Source organism: Gossypium raimondii, chromosome 10, assembly GCF_025698545.1.
Source record: "Gossypium raimondii isolate GPD5lz chromosome 10, ASM2569854v1, whole genome shotgun sequence".
Classification (NCBI taxonomy): Eukaryota; Viridiplantae; Streptophyta; class Magnoliopsida; order Malvales; family Malvaceae; genus Gossypium; species Gossypium raimondii.
The window spans coordinates 28,120,165-28,143,072 of NC_068574.1; the positions used below are offsets into that span (position 1 = coordinate 28,120,165).

At 35.6% G+C, this 22,908-nt stretch overlaps 3 protein-coding genes across 3 annotated transcripts; 2 read left to right on the forward strand and 1 right to left on the reverse strand.

The window, feature by feature from the left end:
• The first annotated feature begins 12,561 nt into the window (after nucleotides 1-12,561).
• LOC128033933 (cytochrome P450 CYP749A22-like) lies at nucleotides 12,562-13,290 on the forward strand. Its single transcript, XM_052622433.1, has 2 exons — nucleotides 12,562-12,690; nucleotides 12,832-13,290. Exons 1-2 carry the CDS (start codon nucleotides 12,562-12,564, stop codon nucleotides 13,288-13,290), a joined length of 588 nt encoding a protein of 195 aa, XP_052478393.1.
• Nucleotides 13,291-14,043: 753 nt separating this feature from the next.
• On the forward strand, nucleotides 14,044-14,550 carry LOC128033934 (uncharacterized). The gene is made up of 2 exons (XM_052622434.1): nucleotides 14,044-14,100; nucleotides 14,143-14,550. Exons 1-2 carry the CDS (start codon nucleotides 14,044-14,046, stop codon nucleotides 14,548-14,550), a joined length of 465 nt encoding a protein of 154 aa, XP_052478394.1.
• A 3,905-nt stretch (nucleotides 14,551-18,455) lies between these two features.
• LOC105777679 (hypothetical protein) lies at nucleotides 18,456-22,440 on the reverse strand. The gene is made up of 8 exons (XM_012601045.2): nucleotides 21,876-22,440; nucleotides 21,542-21,691; nucleotides 21,279-21,443; nucleotides 21,042-21,107; nucleotides 20,327-20,461; nucleotides 19,916-20,104; nucleotides 19,305-19,771; nucleotides 18,456-19,228 (listed from the first exon to the last, which is right to left on the reverse strand). Exons 1-8 carry the CDS (start codon nucleotides 22,390-22,392, stop codon nucleotides 18,611-18,613), a joined length of 2,307 nt encoding a protein of 768 aa, XP_012456499.1. The 5' UTR covers nucleotides 22,393-22,440; the 3' UTR covers nucleotides 18,456-18,610.
• Between the last annotated feature and the right edge of the window lie 468 nt (nucleotides 22,441-22,908).

Sequence of the window (22,908 nt, forward strand, 5' to 3'; positions counted from 1 at the left end):
AAACTTTAGGGAATACACTCCGCAATATTCACATGAATCGGCACATCGGAAACAACGAACATCTGACGATTCTCAAACTCGAGAAGAACATCTACGAGGTGCTGAAAGGGCAATGACTTAGAGGAGAACAAGGCTAACATCAGTACTGCACCAAACTCCGGTGGAAGACCTGCCAAGACAACTTCAACTTTTTTCGCCTTCGAGACCCGGGAGCCCAAGGCATCAAGCAAAGCACAGAGATTTTAAACTTTTGCAACGTATTCTGTAACCGAAAGAGTACCTTTCTTAAGCAAATGCAGCTCATCACGGATACAAGATACCTTCGCTCTGGTAACTGCCGCAAACAATCGAGTGGCCGTGGTCCACACCTCGAATGTCATTTGAGCGTGAGTAAAGGAAGATAGTAAAGAGGGATGAATGGTGGAAAGCAACCATGAAGCTAACAGACGACCTTGTTGATGAAAAGCTGATGCACTAGGATTCGGAACCATAGATCCATCATCCGATGGCACAAATCGCGCCTGAGATGGTAAAGTCCCATCCAAAAACCATGTTAATTCATAGCCTTCCACAATTTACCTAATGTGTTGTTGCCATTGAACAAAATTGCTATTTTTTAGTTTAGCGATGTCATGCCACGGGAAGGAATGCACAACCCGATCACCAGTAAATGTCAAGCAACTAGGGTCAACTGAACCAGAATTAGTAGATGTAGTCATGAGGAAGAAAAAGAAAGTAAGAAAAGAGAAGAAGAAAAAAAATCAAAGCTACAGAACAAGAACAAGGCAACTGATACCATGTAAGTATCTCTTATGAATGAAACAAGAAACAGTTTATTATTCACAAAATGACAAACTCAAACTTTCCACTTACAAATTCAGTATTTAAAGAATATACTAGCTAGCTATTATTGCTAATTGCTGCTAACAGACTGAACTAACTAACAACTTCAAACTACCTGCCTATCTAACCTTTAACCGTATTAGTTAATACTGTTAAGAAAATGCTTTAGGACTGAAACATGTCAAAGTTTACGTTTTTTTGTTAAGTTGATTGTGTCAAAATTTGTTCTTGATTTTAGGAATTAGTTGTTGATTTTATTTTGCTTAAGTTTAGGAAATAGTTAGTGGGTTGTTGATTTTATTTTGCTTGAGTTAAGGATGGGTTGTTGATTTATTTTGTACAAATTCTGAATGATTGTTGAATAAAGCAATTCAGTTTCCTTCATCCATTAAGTTTTTTTTTACTAAAATACTTACAATTGGTCTCGGAGCTGTATTCTTAAGGGATCTATGAATGAGTGTGAGAGATTGCTGTGTCATGGACGTCAAAGCCAGTTCTAGTTTCCCTTCAATTTCTCCATTGATGTTTGATATAGACAACTACCAGGTTTGGGCAGTTCGTATAGAGGCGTATATGGAAGCTTTGGATATTTGGGAAGCAGTGGAAGAGGATTATGAAATTCCTGCTCTCCCACACAATCCTACCATGGTGTAGATCAAATTGCGTAAGGAGAAGAAGACAAAGAAATCTAAGGCAAAGGCCTGCTTGTTCACTGCAGTCTCATCTACTATCTTCACTCGGATTATGACTCTGAAGTCAGCATATGAGATATGGAATTATCTCAAGTCAGAGTATGAGGGAGATAAAAGCATCAAAAGAATGTGTGTGTTAAGCTTGATTCAAGAATTCGAGTTGCAAAAGATGAAGGAAACAGAATCAATCAAAGAGTATCCTGATAGGTTGTTGGACATTACAAACTGAATCAGATTACTTGGTTCTGAGTTCAAGGACTCAAGAATTGTTGAAAAAATTCTTGTAACAGTACCTGAAAATTTTGAGGCTTCTATTTCAGCCTTGGAAAATACTAAGGATCTAACTTAAATCACTATTGCAAAGATTCTCAATGCTTTGCATGCATAGGAGCAAAGAAGAGCCATGAGGCAAGAATGTGCTATTGAAGGAGCTTTGCTAACTAAGCATCATGAGAATGCGAGGAACAACAAGAAGAAGTTTTTCAAGAAGAATCAAAATTCTACTAAAGAATCTTCAGCCAATAACAAGCAGGAGTCAAGAAGGGATCCTACCCTCCATGTCAACATTGCAATAGAAAGGGTCATCCTCCTTACAAATGCTGGGGAAGACCAGATGCCAAGTGCACCAAATGTAACTAAATGTGGCATGAAGCGGTAATTTGTAGGAACAGGAATCAACAACAAGGTGAAGAAGCTAAGATTGTTGATTAGGAGAACGAGGATCAACTGTTTGTAGCTACATGCTTCGTGGGCAATGAGTTAAATGAAAGCTAGTTGATTGACAGTGGTTGTACCAATCATATGACTCATGACAAGGAGTTGTTTAGAGATTTGAAGCCAAGTAATATCACCAAAGTCAGAATTGGCAATGGGGATTACATCTTTGTCAAAGGAAAATGGATTGTTACGATTGCAAGCTGTACAAGTACAAAACATATACAAGATGTTCTCTTTGTTCCTGATATTGACCAAAATCTATTTAGTGTGGGTCAACTTATTGAAAACGGCTTTAAAGTTACTTTTTAAAATGAATATTGCTTGATTAAGGATGCAGCTAATCAAGATATCTTCAAAGTAAAAATGGAAGGAAAGAGTTTTTCACTCAATCCTTTAGAGGAGGAGCAATCTGCTTTTCCTCTCAAAGAAGATGTCACATGATTTGGCACAAGAGAGTCAGACACTATTATCATCAAGGGCTACTACAACTAAGAGAAAAGGAGTTGGCACTTGATGTTCCCAAGCTTAGTGATGCAATCTCAAGCTGCGAAGTGTGTCAGTTTGGAAAGCAAAGTAAGAAGCTATTTCCAAAGTTAACCTAGAGAGCCACTCACAAATTGCAGCTTATCCACTCAGATGTTGTAGGCCCTCAAAGAACACATTCTTTAAAAGGTAGTCCCTATTATATTGCCTTTATTTATGACTTCATCAGAATGTGCTGGATTTTTTTTCTTGAAGTTTAAATCAGAAGTAGCTCAAGTTTTTTGGAAGTTCAAGGCAAGAGTTGAAAATGATAATGGCTGCAAAATTCAGAGTATCAGGTCTGACAATGGGAAGAAGTACACTTCGGTGGAATTTGACAAGTTTTGTGAAGATTCAGGCATAGAGCATCAGCTTACAGCACCTTACACACCTCAACAAAATAGGGTTAGTGAATGGGGAAATAGATGCATCATGGAGATGTCAGGATGCATGCCACATTAGAAGAATTTGCCAAAGAAGCTTTGGGTAGAGGTAGCAAATATGGCTGTATTTCTTCAAAATAGGCTTCCAACAAAGGCGGTGAAGGAACAGACACCATTTTAGGTATGGTATGGTTATAAACCATCTCTGAAATTCCTTAAAGTATTTGGTTGCTTGTGTTTCACTCATTCTCCACAGAACAAGCGTGACAAGCTTGATAGGAGAGCCTCACCAGGTATATTTATAAGCTATAGTACTGTTGGCAAGGCCTATAAAATTTTTCAGCCATAAACTGGAAATATTGTTATTAGTAGGGATGTTCACTTTATGGAGGTTGAAGAGTGGAGTTGGGATGATATAGAGAAGAAGGGTCAGACTATGACAGAGTTGAAACTCAAGTTTTCTAATTCAAGCATCGAAGAAGAAGATGATTGGTAGAATGAAACAGTGGATGATGCATATGTAAGAGGAATAAGGTTGCTCTCAGATGTTTATGAAAGGTGCAATGTTTCTGTGTGTGAACCTATCGATTATGCAGAAGAAAAAAAGGATCAAAGATGGATAGCTGCAAGAGAGGAGGAGCTGTCAATGATAGAGAAGAAAAGACTTGGATTCTTGTGGATAGACCTCAAGGTAGGAAGGTAATTGGAGTTAAGTGGGTGTTTAGAACCAAGCTTAACGCTAATGGCTCGACCACCAAGCACAAAGCTAGGCTTGTGGTTAAAAGGTATGCCCAAATCTTTGGTGTTGATTACTCTGACACTTTTGCTCCTGTTGCTAGATTGGATACAATCAGGTTACTGCTTGCAATAGCTGCACAAAAAGGTTGGAAAGTGTTCCAATTAGATGTCAAATAAGCTTTTTTAAATGGTATCTTACAGGAAGAAATTTATGTTGAGCAGCCCCAAGGATTTGAGAAGGAAGGCAAATGAGATAAAGTCTATCTTCTTAAGAAGACCTTTTATGGTCTAAAACAAGCTCCAAGAGCTTGGTATAGCAAAATTGATGAACATTTGTTGAACTTGGGATTTGTAAAACGTCTATCAGAAACAACCTTGTATGTCAAGCACAATGATACTGACATTCTTATTGTTTCATTGTATGTTGATGACCTACTGGTTACAGGAAACAATACAGATCATATTAAAAATTTCAAACAGGAGATGATGGAAGTGTTTAAAATGACATATCTCAGGTTCATGTCCTACTTCCTTAGCATGGAGATCAAGCAAGGGCAAGGTGAAATTTTCATTTGCCAAAAAAAGTACGCAAAGGAAATACTGAAGAATTTCAGATGGAGGAGTGCAATGCAGCAAGCACTCCAATGAACCAGAAAGAGAAGCTGTGCAAAGAAGATGGTGCTAACAAAGTTGATAAAGGATATTTCAGGAGTTTGATTGGCTGCTTGATGTATCTCACATCAACAAGGCCTAGTATTTTGAATGTGCAAGTGTTTTGCCTCGATTCATGCATTGTGCGAGTGAATTACATCTCAAGACAGCCAAAAGAGTGATTCGATATGTCAAAGGCACAAGTGATTTTGGTGTTAAGTTCATAAGGGGCAAGGAGTTCAAGCTGGTTGGTTTTTCTGATAGTGACTGGGGAGGTTCCATTGATGATATGAGGAGCACTTCAGGCTACTGTTTTACTCTTGGCTCTGGTGTTTTCTCATGGAGCTTGAAGAAGGAAGAAATTGTAGCCCAATCCACTACCAAAGCAGAGTTTATTCTGCAACAGCTACTGTTAATCAAGCTTTATGGCTGAGGAAAATTTTACTTAATCTTGATCTGGAGTAGAAGGAAAGCACATAGATTCTTGTTGACAACCAAGCTGCTATCGCTATCTCTCATAATTTCGTGTTTCATAGGAAGACTAAACATTTTAGCATCAAGCTATTCTTCTTAAGGGAAGTACAGAAACATAGAGATGTGATTCTTGTCTACTGTAAAATAGAAAATCAAGTTGTAGACATTTTAACCAAACCATTGCCTGCTTCCATGTTCGAGTTTTTAAGGTCAAGACTTGGTATTTGCGGCTCCTAAAGCAAGGAGTGTTAATAAAATGCTTTAAGACTGAAACATGTCAAAATTTGTTTGTTTTTTTTTTGTTAAGTTGATTATGTCAAAATTTGTTCCTAATTTTAGGAATTAGTTGTTGATTTTATTTTGCTTAAGTTTAGGAAAAAGTTAGTGGGTTGTTGATTTTATTTTGCTTTAGTTTAGGATGGGTTGTTGATTTATTTTATATGAATTCTGAATGATTGTTGAAGAAAGCAATTCAGTTTGCTTCATCCATTAAGGTTTTTATTTTTTGCTAAAATACTTACAAATACTTTAACATGGCCAACTATGTTTTCCATGGGGAGAGCTTAAAGGTAAACTTTTGTGGGTGATTTGAGTAGTTAATTCTTGGTTACATGTAACACATTGGAGGATGGTTTCGGCTAAACATGACTCCAGCAGTAATTGCTAGCGTTGAAACAATGCTAGACAAGTGGAAAGACAAAGAAGGAGAAGAGACCGAAGCAGGGATTTAAATAGCGGTCCGATATCAGAATAGCGGCCGCTATATAGCGGTAGCGGCGCCGTCCAAAACCGCTACTGCTGAAAATAGCGGTGTGAAGCAGAGTCACATCGATAGTGGTGGATCGCGGCCGTAATTTAACGGGTAATGGCCAATTGCGGCAATAACGGGCCACTATTCCCATTATTTTTCGTTACAGTAAATTAAAAAAATCCATCCCCTTTAAACAAAATCAACAAAAACACAATAAAACAATAGGGAATATATTCCCCTACTTGCAAAATCAGAGAGTTTTCAATCAAAAAAAGTAAAAAGAAGTCCAAATAAACATAAAAAGTAATCAAAACTCAAAAGCACTAGAAAATATGAAATTCTATTTCTTATATTTCGACAAACAACACAGAAGCAGATGAAAGCGAGTAGCCGAGGACTTGAATCTGAAAAGCAAACCCTGCCCTAATCACTTGCACATTTAGAGATTGATAATTTTCTAGTAAGTACTTAAAATTTTGTCTTGATTTTTGCTTGTTTGTCTTGAATCTGCAGTGCAAATATGTTCTTTAGAATTGAGGACACCATTTGAACCGCTTGACGCCATCTATTTCCTCTTCGAAGTTCTAGGTTTCTTCCAGTTCTTTCTCAGCCCTTCTAAGCCAGTCCTCAACGTCTTCATAGATGACCTTAATTTGCCTTTTACCTCATCGACATGAGTTTTCACCCTCTGTTTCCTCAATTTAAGTTCCTTTCACTGATTCTTGAAATCTTCAACAATCTCTCCATAACAGAAAAAGTAACAGAGATAAGGTGATGACTGATGCATATTCCTTAACCTGGTTTTTCACACTTTCAACAGCAGTAGAGGCAACATATTCGGCCATTTTTGTTGATAGTCTGATGAGGTTGAAGTTTAGAGTTAGAGGCTACTGGTTAGGGAAATAGAATCGTTTCATTCTCATTTGATATGCTGCTCTGTTGTGTTTTTTCTTTGGTTCTCGTTTTACTCATTAATTAGGGGCAGCCACCGTCCATTTTATCCACTAGAAAAGAGCAAACTGTTGTACATGTAAATTGAGTTTTTATTGAGAAATGGTAACCATAAAGTTTCTGTCAATTTGTAGCCACCGTCCATTTTATCCACTAGAAAAGAGCCATGTAAATTGTGCTTTTATTGAGAAATGGTAACCATAAAGTTTCTATCAATTTTTTAATAAAGTAAATTGTTAAAATTTTCTTAAAACAATTATTAGAAAATTTCTTTATTAAATTTTAAAAATATATAAATCTCTGGACACGCTTTTAATATGACATGTAATAAAGTCTTTATAGTTAATTTTCCCTTAAGTCCCTTAAGTCTTTGTTATCTATGAACAAACATTCATATATTAAAAATTAAAAATATTTGAAACGCGAAATTTTATCATATGTTTGTTCATAAAGTAAATGTTTGTCCACAAGAATCTAGAAAAGGATTTATGGAATTTCCAATGAAATGGTACCTTCAATTATAAATGTTAAGCAATTTAAGAATCTAATTGTAACAAGTAAAAAAAAAGTAAAACATATCTAAGAAAAGAAACAAAAACACTCCTTTTGAAAGAAATCGAAAATGAAGATGTTTAGTTAGCTTATAAATAAAAATAGTATTAAGTAAATAGAACATAATAAATGATTGGACAAACAGAGGACTAAAGAGAAAAAAACGTTCATTTAATTTAGAAACAATAAATCAAAGAACCCAAAAATTTAAAGAAGAATCTTGCATGACCCAAATATTTATAAACTCATATTAGAGCAAAAAGAAAAGAAGAAGAAGCTTTAGAAAGGCTTATCATTTATTAGCAAAATTAACACAATAAAGAAAAAAAACTTTAGATAAACTTTAGATTTAACTTAAGAGAGTAAAAAAATGATTTCTAAATGTAATTTAGTTTGTATAATATGAAAAACTTGAATTTTAAATTTGATCCAATTTGAATTTAATTTTTATTAAGACGGAACAAAACAAACTATTTATACCAAAACTTTGGAACCAAGTAATAATGGGTTATGGTGTATTGTTGTTTTAAAATAAATAAATAAATAAATTGTATGGATTATACAATAAATTTAAAATTTTCATGTTAATGATATTTACTTCTTTTTTGTATTATATTGTTGATAATATAAATAATGAGTTGCTTATATTTCTAAATATAATTTTATGTTTCTTATATATAAATAAAAATAAAGCATGCCACCACGTGAAGAGTTCCCGACTAAAGGATTGGAGGGTGCACCAAGTAATGATATAGGTTGGCACTTTGGAACTCCAGTGCCAAATGCGAAAGGAAATATCGTATGTAAACTTTGTGGTAAAGTTGTGAAAGGAGGAATAACACTATTTAAAGAGCACATTGCTCATAAAACCAACAAGGTTGCACCATGCCCTAATGTTACTGGTATGTGGTACTTTATTTTTTTATAAATGTTATTGTAAATTTATCAATAAAGATTATATATAATTTATAATAATATAAAGTGTGAATTATTTTTATTTTATTAACAGGTGTCATTAGAGAAAGTATGATGAATATACTGAAAGAAAGCAACACAAAGAAAATAGACAAAAAGAGGAGAAAAGATGAATTCTTATATCAATTAAGAGAAGAGGAGGATGAACACGAGGAATTCATTGATGAGGTTTCTACTATAAGGCAAGCAACTCGAGAAAGTATCCAATCACAACACGAGTGGCATAAAAGGGAAGAATTCAGACGAAGTACTGGTGATTGGGATAACATTTATGAAGAAGGGCGATCTTCTCATGGATCAGCTAGAGAAATATCATAGAGAAAGAACACGTAAATCCATCCCAAGTGAGTCTGAGTTTACCTTAAGGGGAGCTATACCTGAATTGGTTAGAAGCAAAATTTCAAAGCAACCAAAGGTCAATGACTCTTTTTTAAAGAGTTTCCAAAGGAAGATAGGTGAAGCGGTATCTAAATTTTTAATATATGAAAGACTTCCTTTTCAATGAGCAAGCTCTCCATGGTTGTATAACTTAATTCAAGTGCCACTAGAAGTTGGATAAGGTGTAAAGCTCCCCACACCTTATGAGGTTTCAGATGTGCATTTGGAGTCAGAGTATCAACGAGTTCGTGATTGGGTAAATGGACTAAAGACTCATTGGAAAGAATTGGGTGCAACTCTAATGTGTGATGGTTGGACCAACAGTTTGAATCAAATGCACATCATTAATTTCCTTGTTTATTGCAGTAAAGGAACCATTTTTTGGAAATCGGTAGATGTCTCAAGTGTCTGTAGTAGCGATGTTAAATTCTACTACTATTTGTTAGATTCAGTTGTAGAAGAAATTGGAGAAAACTACATTGTTCAAATAGTGACTGATAATGAGACAACAATGAAAGCTGCTGGAAAAAAAATAATGTTGAAAAGAAAACATCTATACTGTTTAGATTTATGCCTTGAAGATATTGGGAAAAAGCCCAGTGTAGCAAAAATGTTAGATGAGGAAAAGAAAGTGACTTGCTTTATATACAATCACATTTGGACTGTTGATTTGATGAAGAAGTATACACAAGGGAAACAAATACTTCGACCTGCTCTTGCTCGATTTACAACTCATTTCATTCAACTTGAAGAGATAACAAGACAAAAGCAAGGTCTGAGAGAAATGTTTAATTCAAAGGTCAGTATTTTATAATTAGTTAATATAATTACTTAAATATAGCAACCTTTAATGATTTTATTAGTTCCAAATAATTTAAATTATATTATTTTAAAATTTTTCTTATGAATATATAGGAATTTAAAGAATCAAAATGGTGACAGCAAAAGTCAGGGCCTGCTTATGAAGCCAAAAAAATTGTTTTGGGAAAAGATTTTTGGAAAAAAAGCCAATGACCTCATAAAAGTTTACGAGCCCCTAGTAAAAGTATTGAGACTTGTGGGTAGCGATGAAAAACCAACAATGAGCTTTATTTATGAGGCTGTTGATAGAGCTAAACGAGCAATTCAACAAGATTGTTGATATTTCACCGAGTACGAAAAGATTATTAACAATAGATGGAATTTTATGCATTCCGACTTGCATTCAGCTGGTAAGATAAAATGTTTCATATAATTAAGAACTATTTTTATATTTTATTAATTTAAGCTTTAGATTATTATTTGATGATATTCTTATAAATTCTACTTAGGTTATTTTCTCAATCCTCAATTTCAATTTGGGGTGGAGCATTCTGAGAATGTACTAATAGAAACATTAGAAGGTACACGATCAGAATGGTTAATCAGGTTAGATTCAAGTACTATTATTTGTAACATAGTTACATAATTTGAAATAGAATTATTTTTTTTATTTTTACTCTATCTTTTATTTATGCAATTGTTACTATTTAGAGATAAACATGAGACATTCGGTACTCTACAAGCACAAAGAGCTTGGAAGCAAATGAATCCGAATAAACAGTTAATTAAATTATTTAATTTAATTTATATTATTTACTTATATTGTACATTTTAAAGTTATTTTGAAATTTAAATAATATTATGCAGCTGAGTGGTGGATAATATACGGCACATGTGTTCCTGAATTACAAAAATTAGCAATTAAAGTGCTTAGTCAAACAACTTCAGCATCAAATTGTGAACGAAATTGGAGCACATTTAGTTATATTCACACCAAGGCAAGAAATAGGTTAAAGTATAAAAAACTTGAGAAACTAGTGTTTACCTATTATAATATGAGGCTTCAGATAAGGCATCAAAAAAGAATGAGCACTGATGATATAAACGCTAGTTTTAATCCTATCAGCCTTGATTATATCTTTGAAGATGTTGATCCACTATCAGAATGGCTTCATGAGAAAGAGAATTCATTTTTAGATGGTGAAAATGCCGGTGTGTTGCCTGTGGATACCTCTGATGATGAAATAGATGTTGATCAATCTCAACAACAAAATTTGTCTCATTCAAGTTCTAGTTCAATGCCAAGTCAAAGTGGCGATGGACCCGATGGTGGTGGTTTAAGTCCAATTGATGGGGATGATGGATAAAGTGGTGATAGAGGTGAAATTAGATCTTCTAGTCAGTATGGAGGAGAATATGAGGTTGGTACCACTAGTGGACATTTCCGTGATAGATCAGAGTTTGATGGAAATATGTTTCCTGAACCTAGGAGAGATAAAACTAAACCTAGAATTCCATCAAAATGAAAAGACAAAAAGCATACTTCTATAGTCTCTTCATCTGGTAGGAGATCGAGTTCTAGTAACCTTGGGTATAGTGATTCATCTACTAGCACTCAAGGTTTTTATCCACCAGAACAACCTTCATATTTTCAACCTTCACATGGTTATCCACAACCATATGATTATTATCCAGCATTTCCTAATTAAGGTGTGTCATACCAACCTCAAATGCATCCTCCACCACCAATGTATCACCCACCTCCACCTCTCATGTATCCTCCTGCTCAAGTATATCCTCCATATCAATTTTATGAAAACCAAGGTGAAAATGTTTTTTTTTTGGATATATTTTTGGACAAAGGCCAAGAGAATCAAGTCAAGAACGCTCTCAAAGTGAAGGTGAATGATTTGATCTTCCTCGTCATTCCACTAATTGGTGAAAACTAAATCGTACCACTACCATTATTTGTAAGGTATGTTTTTTTTAAAGAAAAACTTTTGTTAATGTTCTTAATTTTGATGATATTAAAGCATTTAAAATATATCTTTAGATAAATAAATGGAGTATATTTTATGAAAAGATAATTAAGAATCAAAGCATGTTAAACTATATATGAAGGTAGAATGAGAGTGAGAATAAGTGGTAGGAAATCGAATAATTAATGAGAATCTATACATTTATCTATTCTTTTTTCCTTTTGCAAAGCATAGAATGTTTATATCTTCACCATCTTCAAAGTCATCAAGAAATATTGAAGACATCTCTCGTGTATGAATTTTCAATTATTTTATCTATTAAAACTTTCAAACTTATTAAATATGATAACATTTAATATTTCTTTTTTTTACTTTGTTATTAGTTAATATAACATTCTTAGAAAATTCGTAAATAAATGTAAGAATAATTAATGATTATAAAAGTTGTATTCTCATATCATATTAATAAAAGTTTACAAGTGTTAGAAAACACTCTAAAAATCATTAAAAGTGACTTTTTATAATTATAATTATAATTATTATGTTTTACAATAAGTTGTTCAAATTTTAAAAAAATTCACGACCACGATACCCGTAGTGGCTGCAATAACATCCGTTATGTCCGCAACCGTAATAAACGCAACGCGATCGAAAACGCAGCTGCGACTGCAATTAAATCCCTGGACCGAAGTGTTCCAAGAATATAGAATGTTCACTTCAGAAGTCATATCAAGAACAGCTTTTGGTAGCAGTTACTTGGAAGGAGAGAAGATCTTTTACATGTTGAAGAAGCTCGTAGATATTGTGAGCCGCAATTCAAACAAGTCTAGGATTTCAATCCTCAGGTATGTTTGTTTATGTTGGTTGAGTGTTAAGGAAATTAGTACATGTAAGTTCTCGAGTTTTAGCCTTGTGAATAAACATAATAGTTACTGTTTGTTGACATCGATTTGATTTTGCAGCAAGTTTTAGAAAACTGACGATGACGTAGAGTCAGAGAAACTTGCTAGAGAAATACAAGATTTGGTGATAGAGATTGTGAAGAAAAGAGAAAATAAAGTTGCGAGTGGAGAAGCAGAGAGCTTCGGCAGTGATTTTCTGAGAATATTAGTAAAAGCGTTTAATAGTCCGGATGAAAAAAAAACAAGATTTTAATGGAAGATTTGGTTGATGAGTGCAAAACATTTTATTTTGCTGGACAAGAAACTGTTAATGCCTTGCTTGCTTGGGCAGTGCTGGTTTTAGCTATCCATAGAGATTGGCAAGACAAAGCAAGAAGAGAGGTGATGGAGATATTTGGTAGCCAAAATCCACACTCCTAAGTCCTTGCCAAAATCAAAATCGTAAGCAAATCTGATAGCTTAATTGTACTTGTATTATTGTTTCTCATTTAAATGAAGCTGAAATATAACTTTTGCAAACAGATGCGCATGATCATTAATGAAACTCTACGATTGTATGCTCCCATAAATGGGTTGGTAAGAAGAGCTAGAAGACAAGTTCAAGTGGGAAAGCTAGTCTTGCCTGCTAAAGTAGATGTTTGGATCCCAAACATGGCACTTCACCATGACCCTCAGTTATGGGGAGATGATGCCCATGTTTTTAAACCGGAGAGGTTCGAGAAAGGGATCGTGAAAGCTACCAAGTACAATGCGGTTGCATTTATTCCTTTCGGAATGGGACCTCAAGCTTGTGTCGGGATGACCTTTGCAATCTATGAAACAAAGACTGCTCTTTCCATGATTCTACAAAGATACACCATTTCTCTCTCTCCTGCCTATGTTCACCATTTCTCTCTCTCCTGCCTATGTTCACTCACCCACACCTCGTATCACAGTTCAACCACAGCATGGGATTCAAGTTATACTCAATTCACTGTCTAATGATGCTTAAACTATGCGCTGTTGATCTGCAACGCTGTAATCAGTAAGTAAACTCTAGTGTCGGATTTTAGTAATGTTGTTTGGTTAGGCCTGCCATGTAGTTTGCCAATTCCCCATGTTCGTATGTCTGTGAATTTTGTCAGGTTCTAGAATTATTCGAGTTCTTTATTTTCTATAAAATATCTATAAATGTGTTGAGCAATGAACTGCAATGCAACAGGTAACCAACTTGAAGTAGTTACAGCAAGCAGCTTTGGAGCCGAATCAAGAAGTTGTCCATTTTTTTTGTTTTTCATTTTGTTCTTTTGTAATGTAATCAAGTTGACTTGTAACTTAAAATTAAATTTAGTAGATCTTTTGATTATGATGGATGTAATGGCTGCTGATTTTCAGCTTACTTTCATGTACCAATTAAGTTAAATTTTAGTCAATTAGTGGGAGTAGTTAATTGTTTAGGTAACTGTCAAACAATGTAACTTCCATGTATATATTTTCCAATTTGAATGCAAGTAATGTACAACTTTTTCAGTTACTTTTCTTTCCAACGTTTTCTTTCTTTTTGCTGCTCTTGCTCCTGTTTGTTTATGTTTTTATTTGTTATGTTTTGCTTGCTTAAGCTGCCATTGTTCCAACAAATGGTAATCAGATCCTCCTGTCTTTGAGGACCTCTGTTGTTGTTTGAGTTTTTTCTTTTTTTCCTGAAACAAACTTAAAAAGCAAGCATCCGAGTTTATCAAATCTATTTTTAGCAGCATGAGCTTTGCACCTCCTCCACCACCAGTTTTTGTTGGAGATAACTACCACATTTGGGTAGTTACAATGAAGACTTATCTCCAAGCACTTGACCTCTAGAGTGTAGTTGAAAGTGATGTTGAGCCACCACCACTGAGAGCTAATCCTACCATTGCTCAGATTAGGCAGCATGGTGAGGAACGAGCCAAGAAGCACAAAGCCATGGCCTGTTTACAAAATAGTGTGTCTGATGTGATCTTCACTCGCATTATGACCTGTGGCTCTCCTAAGCAAGCTTGGGACAGACTGAAGGAAGAGTTTATGGGATCAGACAAGACCAGGCAGCAACAAGTCATTAATCTTAGAAGGGAGTTTGAAAATTTAAAAATGAAGGAGTCTGAATCTATCAAGCAATATTCTGATAGAATCATGGCTATTGTCAATAATATCATACTTCTTGGAGAGGATTTCAGTGATAACAGGGTTGTTGAGAAAGTGATCACCACCCTTCCTGAGAGATTTGAATAAAAAATCTCCTCATTGGAGGACTTGAGGGACCTCACAACTATTTCTCTGTCTGAGTTGGTTAACTCACTTTATGCACTCGAGCAAAGGAGAGCTAGCAGACAGGAGGGAATCTAGAGGGTGCATTTCAAGCAAAGACCAGAGAAGGTTCTGCTCAAATCAGAGAGCCAAGAAGCCTTGTTTTGAAAGGAATGACAAAGCAAAGAGAGATGCAGGCAGAAGGAGGTTTCCACCATGTATTCACTGCAAGAAAACTAATCACTTGAAGAAGTATTGCTGGAACAGACCAGATCTCCAGTGCAAAAGTTGTAAGCAATATGCTACCATGAGAAGATTTGTAAAAATCAAGAAAAGGCACAAGCTCAGCCTATCCAAGCCAAGATTGCTGAAGATCTTCAAGCTCAGGAAGAGCATGTCTTCACTGCCTCATGTTTTGCAGCCAACAGCAAATGTAGCTGGCTTGTAGACAGTGGTTGCTCACACCATATGGCAGCTAATGAGAGCCTGTTCAAGGACCTTGACAAGAGCTATGTCTCGAGGGTCAGGATAGGTAATGGAAATTTAAATGAAGCTAAAGGCAGAGGGGATGTTGTGATAAACACAGACTCAAGTAACAAAATTATTTCTGATGTTCTATTTGTGCCTGAAATAGATCAGAACCTACTGAGTATAGGTCAGTTGGTTAAAAGGGGCTACTCTATAGTTTTCAAGAATGATTCTTGTGTCATTAGTGATGTTAATCACAGAGAAGTTGTTTCAACACCTATGGCAGACAAGTGTTTTATGTTAAATGTAAACCAGCTTAAGAATAGAGCCTATGTAAGTTCAGTTGACAATACTGATCTTTGGCATAAAAGGTTTTGCCATGTTAACTTCAGGACATTGTACTTGCTGCACAAAATGAACTTGACTGAAGACATGACCAAAGCTGAGGTCAGTGAATCTGTTTGTGAGGTGTGCCAGCTTGGTAAGTAGGCAAGGTTACCTTTTCCAGTAGACCAAGCATGGAGGGCTCGAGAAAGACTTGAGTTGGTGCACTCAGACGTCTGTGGACCAATGAAGACCTCTTCATTGAATGGCAATAAGTATTTTATACTGTTTGTTGATGATTTGACCAGATTTTGCTGGGTTTACTTCATGAAACAGAAGTCAGAAGTGTTTGAAGTGTTTGAAAAATTCAAAGCTTTGGCAGAAAATCAAACAGGCTGCAGGATTAAGGCTTTGAAGACAGACAATGGTTCTGAGTACTTGTCTGAAAGATTTCAGAAGCTTTGTGAGCAGGCTAGAATTCATCACCAGTTGACCACAATGTACACTCCATAGCAAAATGGAGTGTGTGAAAGGAAGAACAGGACAGTAATGAACATGGCCAGATGTTTGTTGTTTCAAAGCAAGCTCCCAAGCAGTTTTTGGGCTGAAGGAGTCAATACCTCAATCTACTTGCTCAATAGGTTGCCCACACATGCTGTGAAGGATAAGAATCCTTTTGAAGCATTGTATGGCCTTAAACTAGTTGTTTCTCATTTAAGAATATTTGGCTGCATGTGTTATGTACTAGTACCTGCAGAAAGAAGGACCAAACTTGAAAAGAGGGCTACTCAGGCATATTTGTTGGTTACAGTGGCTGCAAAAAGGGCTACAGAATATATGATCCCTCAACCAAAAAGATTTTGGTGAGTAGGGATGTTAAATTTGATGAAACAAGGTTTTGGAGTCTTGATGGTTCAGACACAACTCAGTTTGAAGAAGATCAAGTTGACAACAATCTGGAATTGGCAGAAAGTGAAGTCAGTAATGCCAATGTTGATGATGCTCCTGTGAGAGGAACTAGATCCATTGCTGATATCTATCAGAGATGCAATGTAGCCATTGTTGAACCTTCAAGCTATGAAGAAGCTGCAAGGAACATGAGCTGACAGAAGGCTATAGAGGTTGAAATGGACATGATCAACAAAAAAGACACATGGGAGTTGGTGGACAGACCTGATCAGAAGAAGATCATTGGTGTCAAATGGGTTTTCAGGGCCAAATTCAATTCTGATGGCTCTTTGAACAAACACAAGGCAAGGCTTGTGGTAAAAGGGTATAGCCAACAGATTGGGATTGATTTTGAGGAGACATTTGCTCCAGTAGTAAGGCTAGACACCATAAAGCTTCTGTTTGCCTTGGCTGCACAGAAACAGTGGAGGGTCCATCAACTTGATGTGAAATAAGCTTTCCTGAATGGTTTCCTGAAAGAAGAGATATATGTTGATCAGCCTGATGGATTTAAAGTCTAAGGAAAGGAGGACAAGGTTTACAAGCTGAAGAAGGCACTCTATGGACTGAAATAGGCTCCTCGAGCCTAGTATGACAGGGTAGATGATTACTTGTCAAGGCTCAACTTTGAGAAAAGTTTGAGTGACCCAACATTGTTTATAAAGAAGTCCAAAGATGAGACTTTGCTGATTGTCTCAATATATGTGGATGACCTATTAGTGACTGGAAGCAGGGTCGATTTGATTCAGGAGTTTAAAAGGAATATGCAAGACATGTTTGACATGACAGACTTGGGAATCATGACTTACTTCCTTGGTATGGAAGTATACCACTCTGATCAAGGGATTTTTATTAGTCAGAATGCATTTGCTTCAAAAATTCTTACTAAGTTTCATATGGAAAATTGCAAACCTGTTAGTACTCCATTAGCTGTGGAAGAAAAGCTAAGCAGCTTTGGAAATGAAGAGAAGGTTGATGAAAGGGAGTATAGAAGCTTAATTGGTTGTTTGCTTTACTTGACAGCAACCACACCTGACCTTATGCATTCAGTTGGTCTATTGTCTAGGTTCATGCACAGCTGCAATACAACTCATTTGAAGGCAGCTAAGAGGATACTCAGGTATGTCAAAGGCACTCTGAAGTTTGGAGTTCAGTTCAAAAGAGAAAATGAGCTGAAACTAACTGGTTACTCAGATAGTGACTGGGGTGGATCAATTGATGATATGAGAAGTACCTCAGGCTACTTCTTTACACTTGGTTCAGGAGTTTTCTGCTGGAGCTCCAAGAAGCAGCAGACAGTGGCTCAATCAACTACTGAAGCTGAATATATAGTAGCAGCAGCAGCAGTGAGTCAAGCCATTTGGCTTAGAAAGCTACTTTGTGATTTAAATGAAAGTCAACTTGAGCCTACTGATATTTTGGTGGATAACCAATCAGCTGTTGCCATTTCCAAAAATCCTGTTTTTCATGGCAAAACCAAACATTTTAAGCTCAAGTATTATTTTGTTCGAGAGGTTGTACAATCCAAAGAAGTGAGCCTCATACATTGCAGCTCACAAGATCAATTGGTTGACATTTTGACAAAGCCTCTTAGTACAATTAGATTTGAATTCTTAAGGGATTCGATTGGAATTTGTTGCCTACAGTCCAAGAAGGAGTGTTGAGCAATGGACTGCAATGCAACAGGTAACCAACTTGAAGCAGTTACAGCAAGCAGCTTTGGAGTCGAATCAAGAAGCTGTCCATTTCTTTTGTTTTTCATTTTGTTCTTTTGTAATGTAATCAAGTTGACTTGTAACTTGAAATCAAATTTAGTAGATCTTTTGATTATGATGGATGTAATGGCTGCTGATTTTCAGCTTACTTCATGTACCAATTAAGTTGAATTTTAGTCAATTAGTGGGAGTAGTTAATTGTTTAGGTAACTGTCAAACAATGTAACTTCCATGTATATATTTTTCAATTTGAATGCAAGTAATGTAGAACTTTTTCAGTTACTTTTCTCTCCCACGTTTTCTTTCTTTTTGCTACTCTTGCTCCTGTTTGTTTATGTTTTTGTTTCATATGTTTTGCTTGTTTAAGCTGCCATTGTTCCAACAAAATGCTTCTATTAGATCCGGAGATCTGATATGAAAACATTTCTAAATATATTAGGAAACTTCAAAAAGTTCAGTTTATTCGTATTGAATTCAATTTGGTAACATTACAAGAAAGCAGTAGCATACATATCAAAATTTATTATACTATCTCTTAAGAAACACCCAATGAAGTTGACGATAAACATGAAAAATGCTAAGCAATTTAGTTATTGAGTAAACTCCTTATAACTACGCTGTGGGATATCCTTGATGATTGCCCGTAAAAGATCGAAGTAGAGGGGCAACTGTGCAAGTGCAAAGAAGGAAACAGGCAAACATGTTACTATGTAAATAGGTAAAGCTGCAAACTTTAGCCTATCTTTAAGTTCGAAGAAATGGCCTGCACAAAATGAGACTAGTATTGCAGTTATTGAAGTGAACAATGCTGTTAGGCCGATAACGAGTCTCCAAGGCAATTTACAAGCAAAATCTTTCTCTTCGAATCGGGAAGTCAGAATTGCTAGGAAAAATACCAGGGCTGTCACGGAGAAGCAAAGGGCTATTAAGGATGCAATGCAAAACACAGAGAATGCGGGCTCATCCTCAAGAACTGGTGTGCCAGAGGTTTCCTTAACTCCACCTGGGATAGTTGCTGATGTTGCAAATGCTACTGTGGCTATCAATGCTGCTACGAGTGAGCAAGATTCAGAGGTTTTCGTGAGCCATGCGCTGCCGTCTTTGACAAGCAATTTGTGTGTTTCCGTGAAGATTTGCTTTGGGGTTTGATTCTTCTTGTTGTACTTGTAATGAATAGGCAAATGCTTTGAAATGGATCGCTTGACAAACTGCAATACCAATGGAACTACGATTAAAAAAAGGAAAGCAAAAGACAATTCAATAATAGAGGTCTACAACATATACCTTATACCACTTGAGCTCCCATTGCATTTGTAAAGCAGATCCTGGAATGAGCCAAGGACGATATTCTCCATATTTGGCAGCAAGGTGCAATGCATTGTTCCCTTGATGATCCCACTTTCGGAAAATGCTTTCATGCAACGGGGTTTCTCTGTTGATTAGGAACTGAAAAGTATGCGTTTGCCTATTCTCCACTGCTAAAAGCAACACGTTTTTGCCATCAGCATCCAAGTCCTGAATAGAAACAGGGAACTTGTCTAAAATACTTTCCACCATTTCTGTGATTCCCATCTTTGCTGCTATCAAGAAAGGTGTCTCTGTCTCTTTTTGTTTAAGAATTACGTTCTTTTCAAATGCCATTTTCACCGAGTACTTTGAGCTCTTAGAATCCACCGACCCTATTATCCTGTATTCTTTAAGAAAGCTCTCCATTGGTGCCACTGTGACTGTCCCTTCCTTGTTGGAGCAACCTGTTATGGATTTACAGCATCAATATGCATGGACAAAGAGCCAATACACTTAACTACAACAAATCCAATCTTCATTGTGTTGGGTTCCAGCTGATAGGGATTTTTGGCCAAGGTTTGCATGTTGGTGTTGTTGGAGACACGTACCTGTCTTCTTATCTGTCTCAGCCTCCACACCTTGAGCCTCCCCCGTAATGCGAGGGTCAAAATGAATGTCAGTAGTCTCTCTTTCACTAAATTTGTATGGAGAAGCTGTCTTCACTAATTCATTCATGACTTGCAGTGCAACTGTGTGTCTCTCTTTCTTTATTATGATTTTCTTTATTCTGTGAAACCCTGCATCATCTCAAATTCAATATGTGCAGCCTACATGAATTCTAAAATTTTGCTTAACAAAAGCCTTAAATTCAATATTCGATTTGGGTCAAGGACTTGCCTACCCTTCACCATGAAATTTCTTAAAAATTTAAATATACTCATATTTAAAACTCAATCAAATGTGTAAAGTAGTTTTAAAAGAAATATAAGAACAATTAAGGGGAAAAAAAGGGTACTAACCATGTCCCAAAACTATTAGCAGCAAATTCAGGAAAAACTTAAGAGATAGGATAATCGAGGCATAATTGGGTGGAACATAGCGTTGCTTGAGATTGTATTTTTCCTCTTCCTTGTCTTTTGATTCACCTTTATCTTCTAAAGATTACAACATTAAAACAAAGGAAGCATTAAAGACAATTTTATGGTTATACACAAAGGTTAATCAAACCCATACCCTCTCTAGAGTTAATCCTCTAACTCTCTAATTACAATATTCCTAAATTATTGAGGTTATATGATTTAGGTCCTTTTATTATTAAAATAATTATTTTAATGGTTAAATTACACATCAGATATGTAACATGATTTAAAATGAAAATTTTAATGAAAAATAAATATTGTAAAAATATTTTTGAAACTTTTATTGAAGCTTTATTGTGCACACCCTCTTTTTCAATTTTATACATGGCAATATTTCACTTTTCTTTAAATTTTTCAATTTAAATTATATCACATAAAATTTGATTAGATCTAAAGGTTGTTGACAATATTTTTCAACCGAAATAAAATGTATGTAATGTCTTTAACAATTTCAACATAATTTGAATGGCATTTAATAAAAATTCATATAAAATTATTAAAATTAAAAATAATTAACATTACTGTCTTGTGTTTCACTTTCTTCTTTTAGAAAACGATGGTGGTTAAACCTTTCCCAGGTTACAATGATGCTTACCATGATTGTTGTTTCTACCCTTCTCTTCATCAGCTTGGAAGCCACTCACTTTCGTAGACCTAATGTCTGCAAACTCAAATAAATTCATATGTACTAATATTAAAATTATATTTATAAAATAGTGATAAAATTTATGCAAATAAATTTTTCTTAAACTTGGGTTGAATTTTCTTTTTTTGGTGAAAAGTGTTATAGTAATATTCATTTCGTGAAAAATATAAAAGTGGAGAAACGTACTTTGCAATGAAGGCAATCCATAAAAGACAACACCAAATAGCATGTGAAAGAAATGAGCACAGGTTCCATAATTTTCAGGATACCAAGGCTCTTTGCTTCCATCAAACCTTTTCAAGTAGGCCTCGGGGTCGTTTTTTATCTCCTTTACTTCTTTCACTGTTATGCCTACAACATCGTGTGAAATCAAATCAAACCCTAATACATTATTCTTTTTGAATGTCCTTGTGTCGAAAAGCAATCATGCTTGGAAATGAACTACTTACACCAATAGATAATCCGATCAAACAGTCCAAGCCGACAACTACTTTTAAATGCGTTAGGCTTGGTGGCTAAAATATGGAGGGGAGTAAATCCATCTTCGTTCCTATCCTTGGCAAGCTCTGGATATATGCGAACGATTTGAAATGCCAAACCTATGCATCAAATTCAATATCATTTCTTATAGTTAGATCATTTTCATCACTTGATCAACAAAAGGAATTTCTAACTGAACAGTTAACACCCATTTTAAAATCTATTATTAAACATGTTTTTTTTATAGTACAACTAAGTTTATCTTCATATTTTCCTTAATCCAAAAGAAAAAGAAAATCTTACCAAAGAATTCCCCTTGAAGTGCGACATGAAGAAATGTGTCCCCATTAGGCTTCCTACTCCCTGCGTCCAAGGGGTTTCCTTCGCAAAGAAAATGGAGGCAAAGAAACGCTTCTTGGTGGCCGAAAAGGGCTGCCAAGAAAAGAGGTGTCGCATTCTGTTCGTTGCAGTTAGTAATCAGATCAGGAACCTTCGAAGCTATGCGTTTGCACATGTACGCATCTCCCAACTCTGCTGCCGTGTGTAGCGCTGTATTCCCTTTGTCGTTTTTCAGCCGCAAAATCTCCGAAACCTTTTCGCCCAGGCTTCCCACCATCTGCTCCACCTCCTTAGCTCTCCCACCCGACACTGCTAAATGCAATGCCGTATCCCTAGACGCCGTCAGCGCCGCTACTCGGCTTTTCTCGTGTCCCTTGTAAATCTCCACGACTTCCGTCCATTGGCCTCTCATGGCTTTGTCAAACAGGTCTTGTGATAAGAATGCGGCCTCACGCTCCGTCGTTGCATTACAAATTTCCATATCCGATGCTGAAGCTAAGCTTTGTTAAGCTCTGCGTGTCTTTTGGTGTTTGCCTGTTGGTTTATTAATGAACTGCTCCCATGGGTGATTTATAAGTGTGAATCTTGTTGTCCACTGTAAAATGAACAACTTTGGAATTTGTCTTTTATTTACTTAGAGCACAATCCATCCATATACTCCATCTTTTTCCAACCCAAATTTAATAAATTAAATCCTTAAATCATATATATTTATATCACTTTTTCTTAATTATTATTTAAACTTTTCTTTTTTCATAAATAATGCTTACATTATATTCTATTACATTATATTTTATTACTCAAAGTGGTACATCTAAATTATATTCTCAACAGTTAAAAATAATTTCTTAATCAATCATTTTGTACTTTTAACTTAAAAGATTAGAATCAAATCATATTATATTATAAAACAAATTAAATTAAATTAAACTTTTCAATTTTTTTTATATTCTCTCCTTTCCCGCACTTCTTCTCTTTTAATGCATTGTTAGATAAC

What these genes read in the sequence shown, in the direction of transcription:
- LOC128033933 (XM_052622433.1), top strand. Translation starts at nt 12,562, where the DNA reads ATGGAAGATTTGGTTGATGAGTGCAAAACATTTTATTTTGCTGGACAA. An exon ending in AAGACAAAGCAAGAAGAGAG is followed by an intron (nt 12,691 to 12,831) that starts GTGATGGAGATA and finishes TTTTGCAAACAG; the next exon opens with ATGCGCATGATCATTAATGA.
- LOC105777679 (XM_012601045.2), bottom strand. Translation starts at nt 22,392, where the DNA reads ATGGAAATTTGTAATGCAACGACGGAGCGTGAGGCCGCATTCTTATCA. An exon ending in ACTTCAAGGGGAATTCTTTG is followed by an intron (nt 21,692 to 21,875) that starts GTAAGATTTTCT and finishes TTTGATGCATAG; the next exon opens with GTTTGGCATTTCAAATCGTT. An exon ending in TGATCGGATTATCTATTGGT is followed by an intron (nt 21,444 to 21,541) that starts GTAAGTAGTTCA and finishes ACGATGTTGTAG; the next exon opens with GCATAACAGTGAAAGAAGTA.
- LOC128033934 (XM_052622434.1), top strand. Translation starts at nt 14,044, where the DNA reads ATGAGCTTTGCACCTCCTCCACCACCAGTTTTTGTTGGAGATAACTAC. An exon ending in GAGATAACTACCACATTTGG is followed by an intron (nt 14,101 to 14,142) that starts GTAGTTACAATG and finishes CTTGACCTCTAG; the next exon opens with AGTGTAGTTGAAAGTGATGT.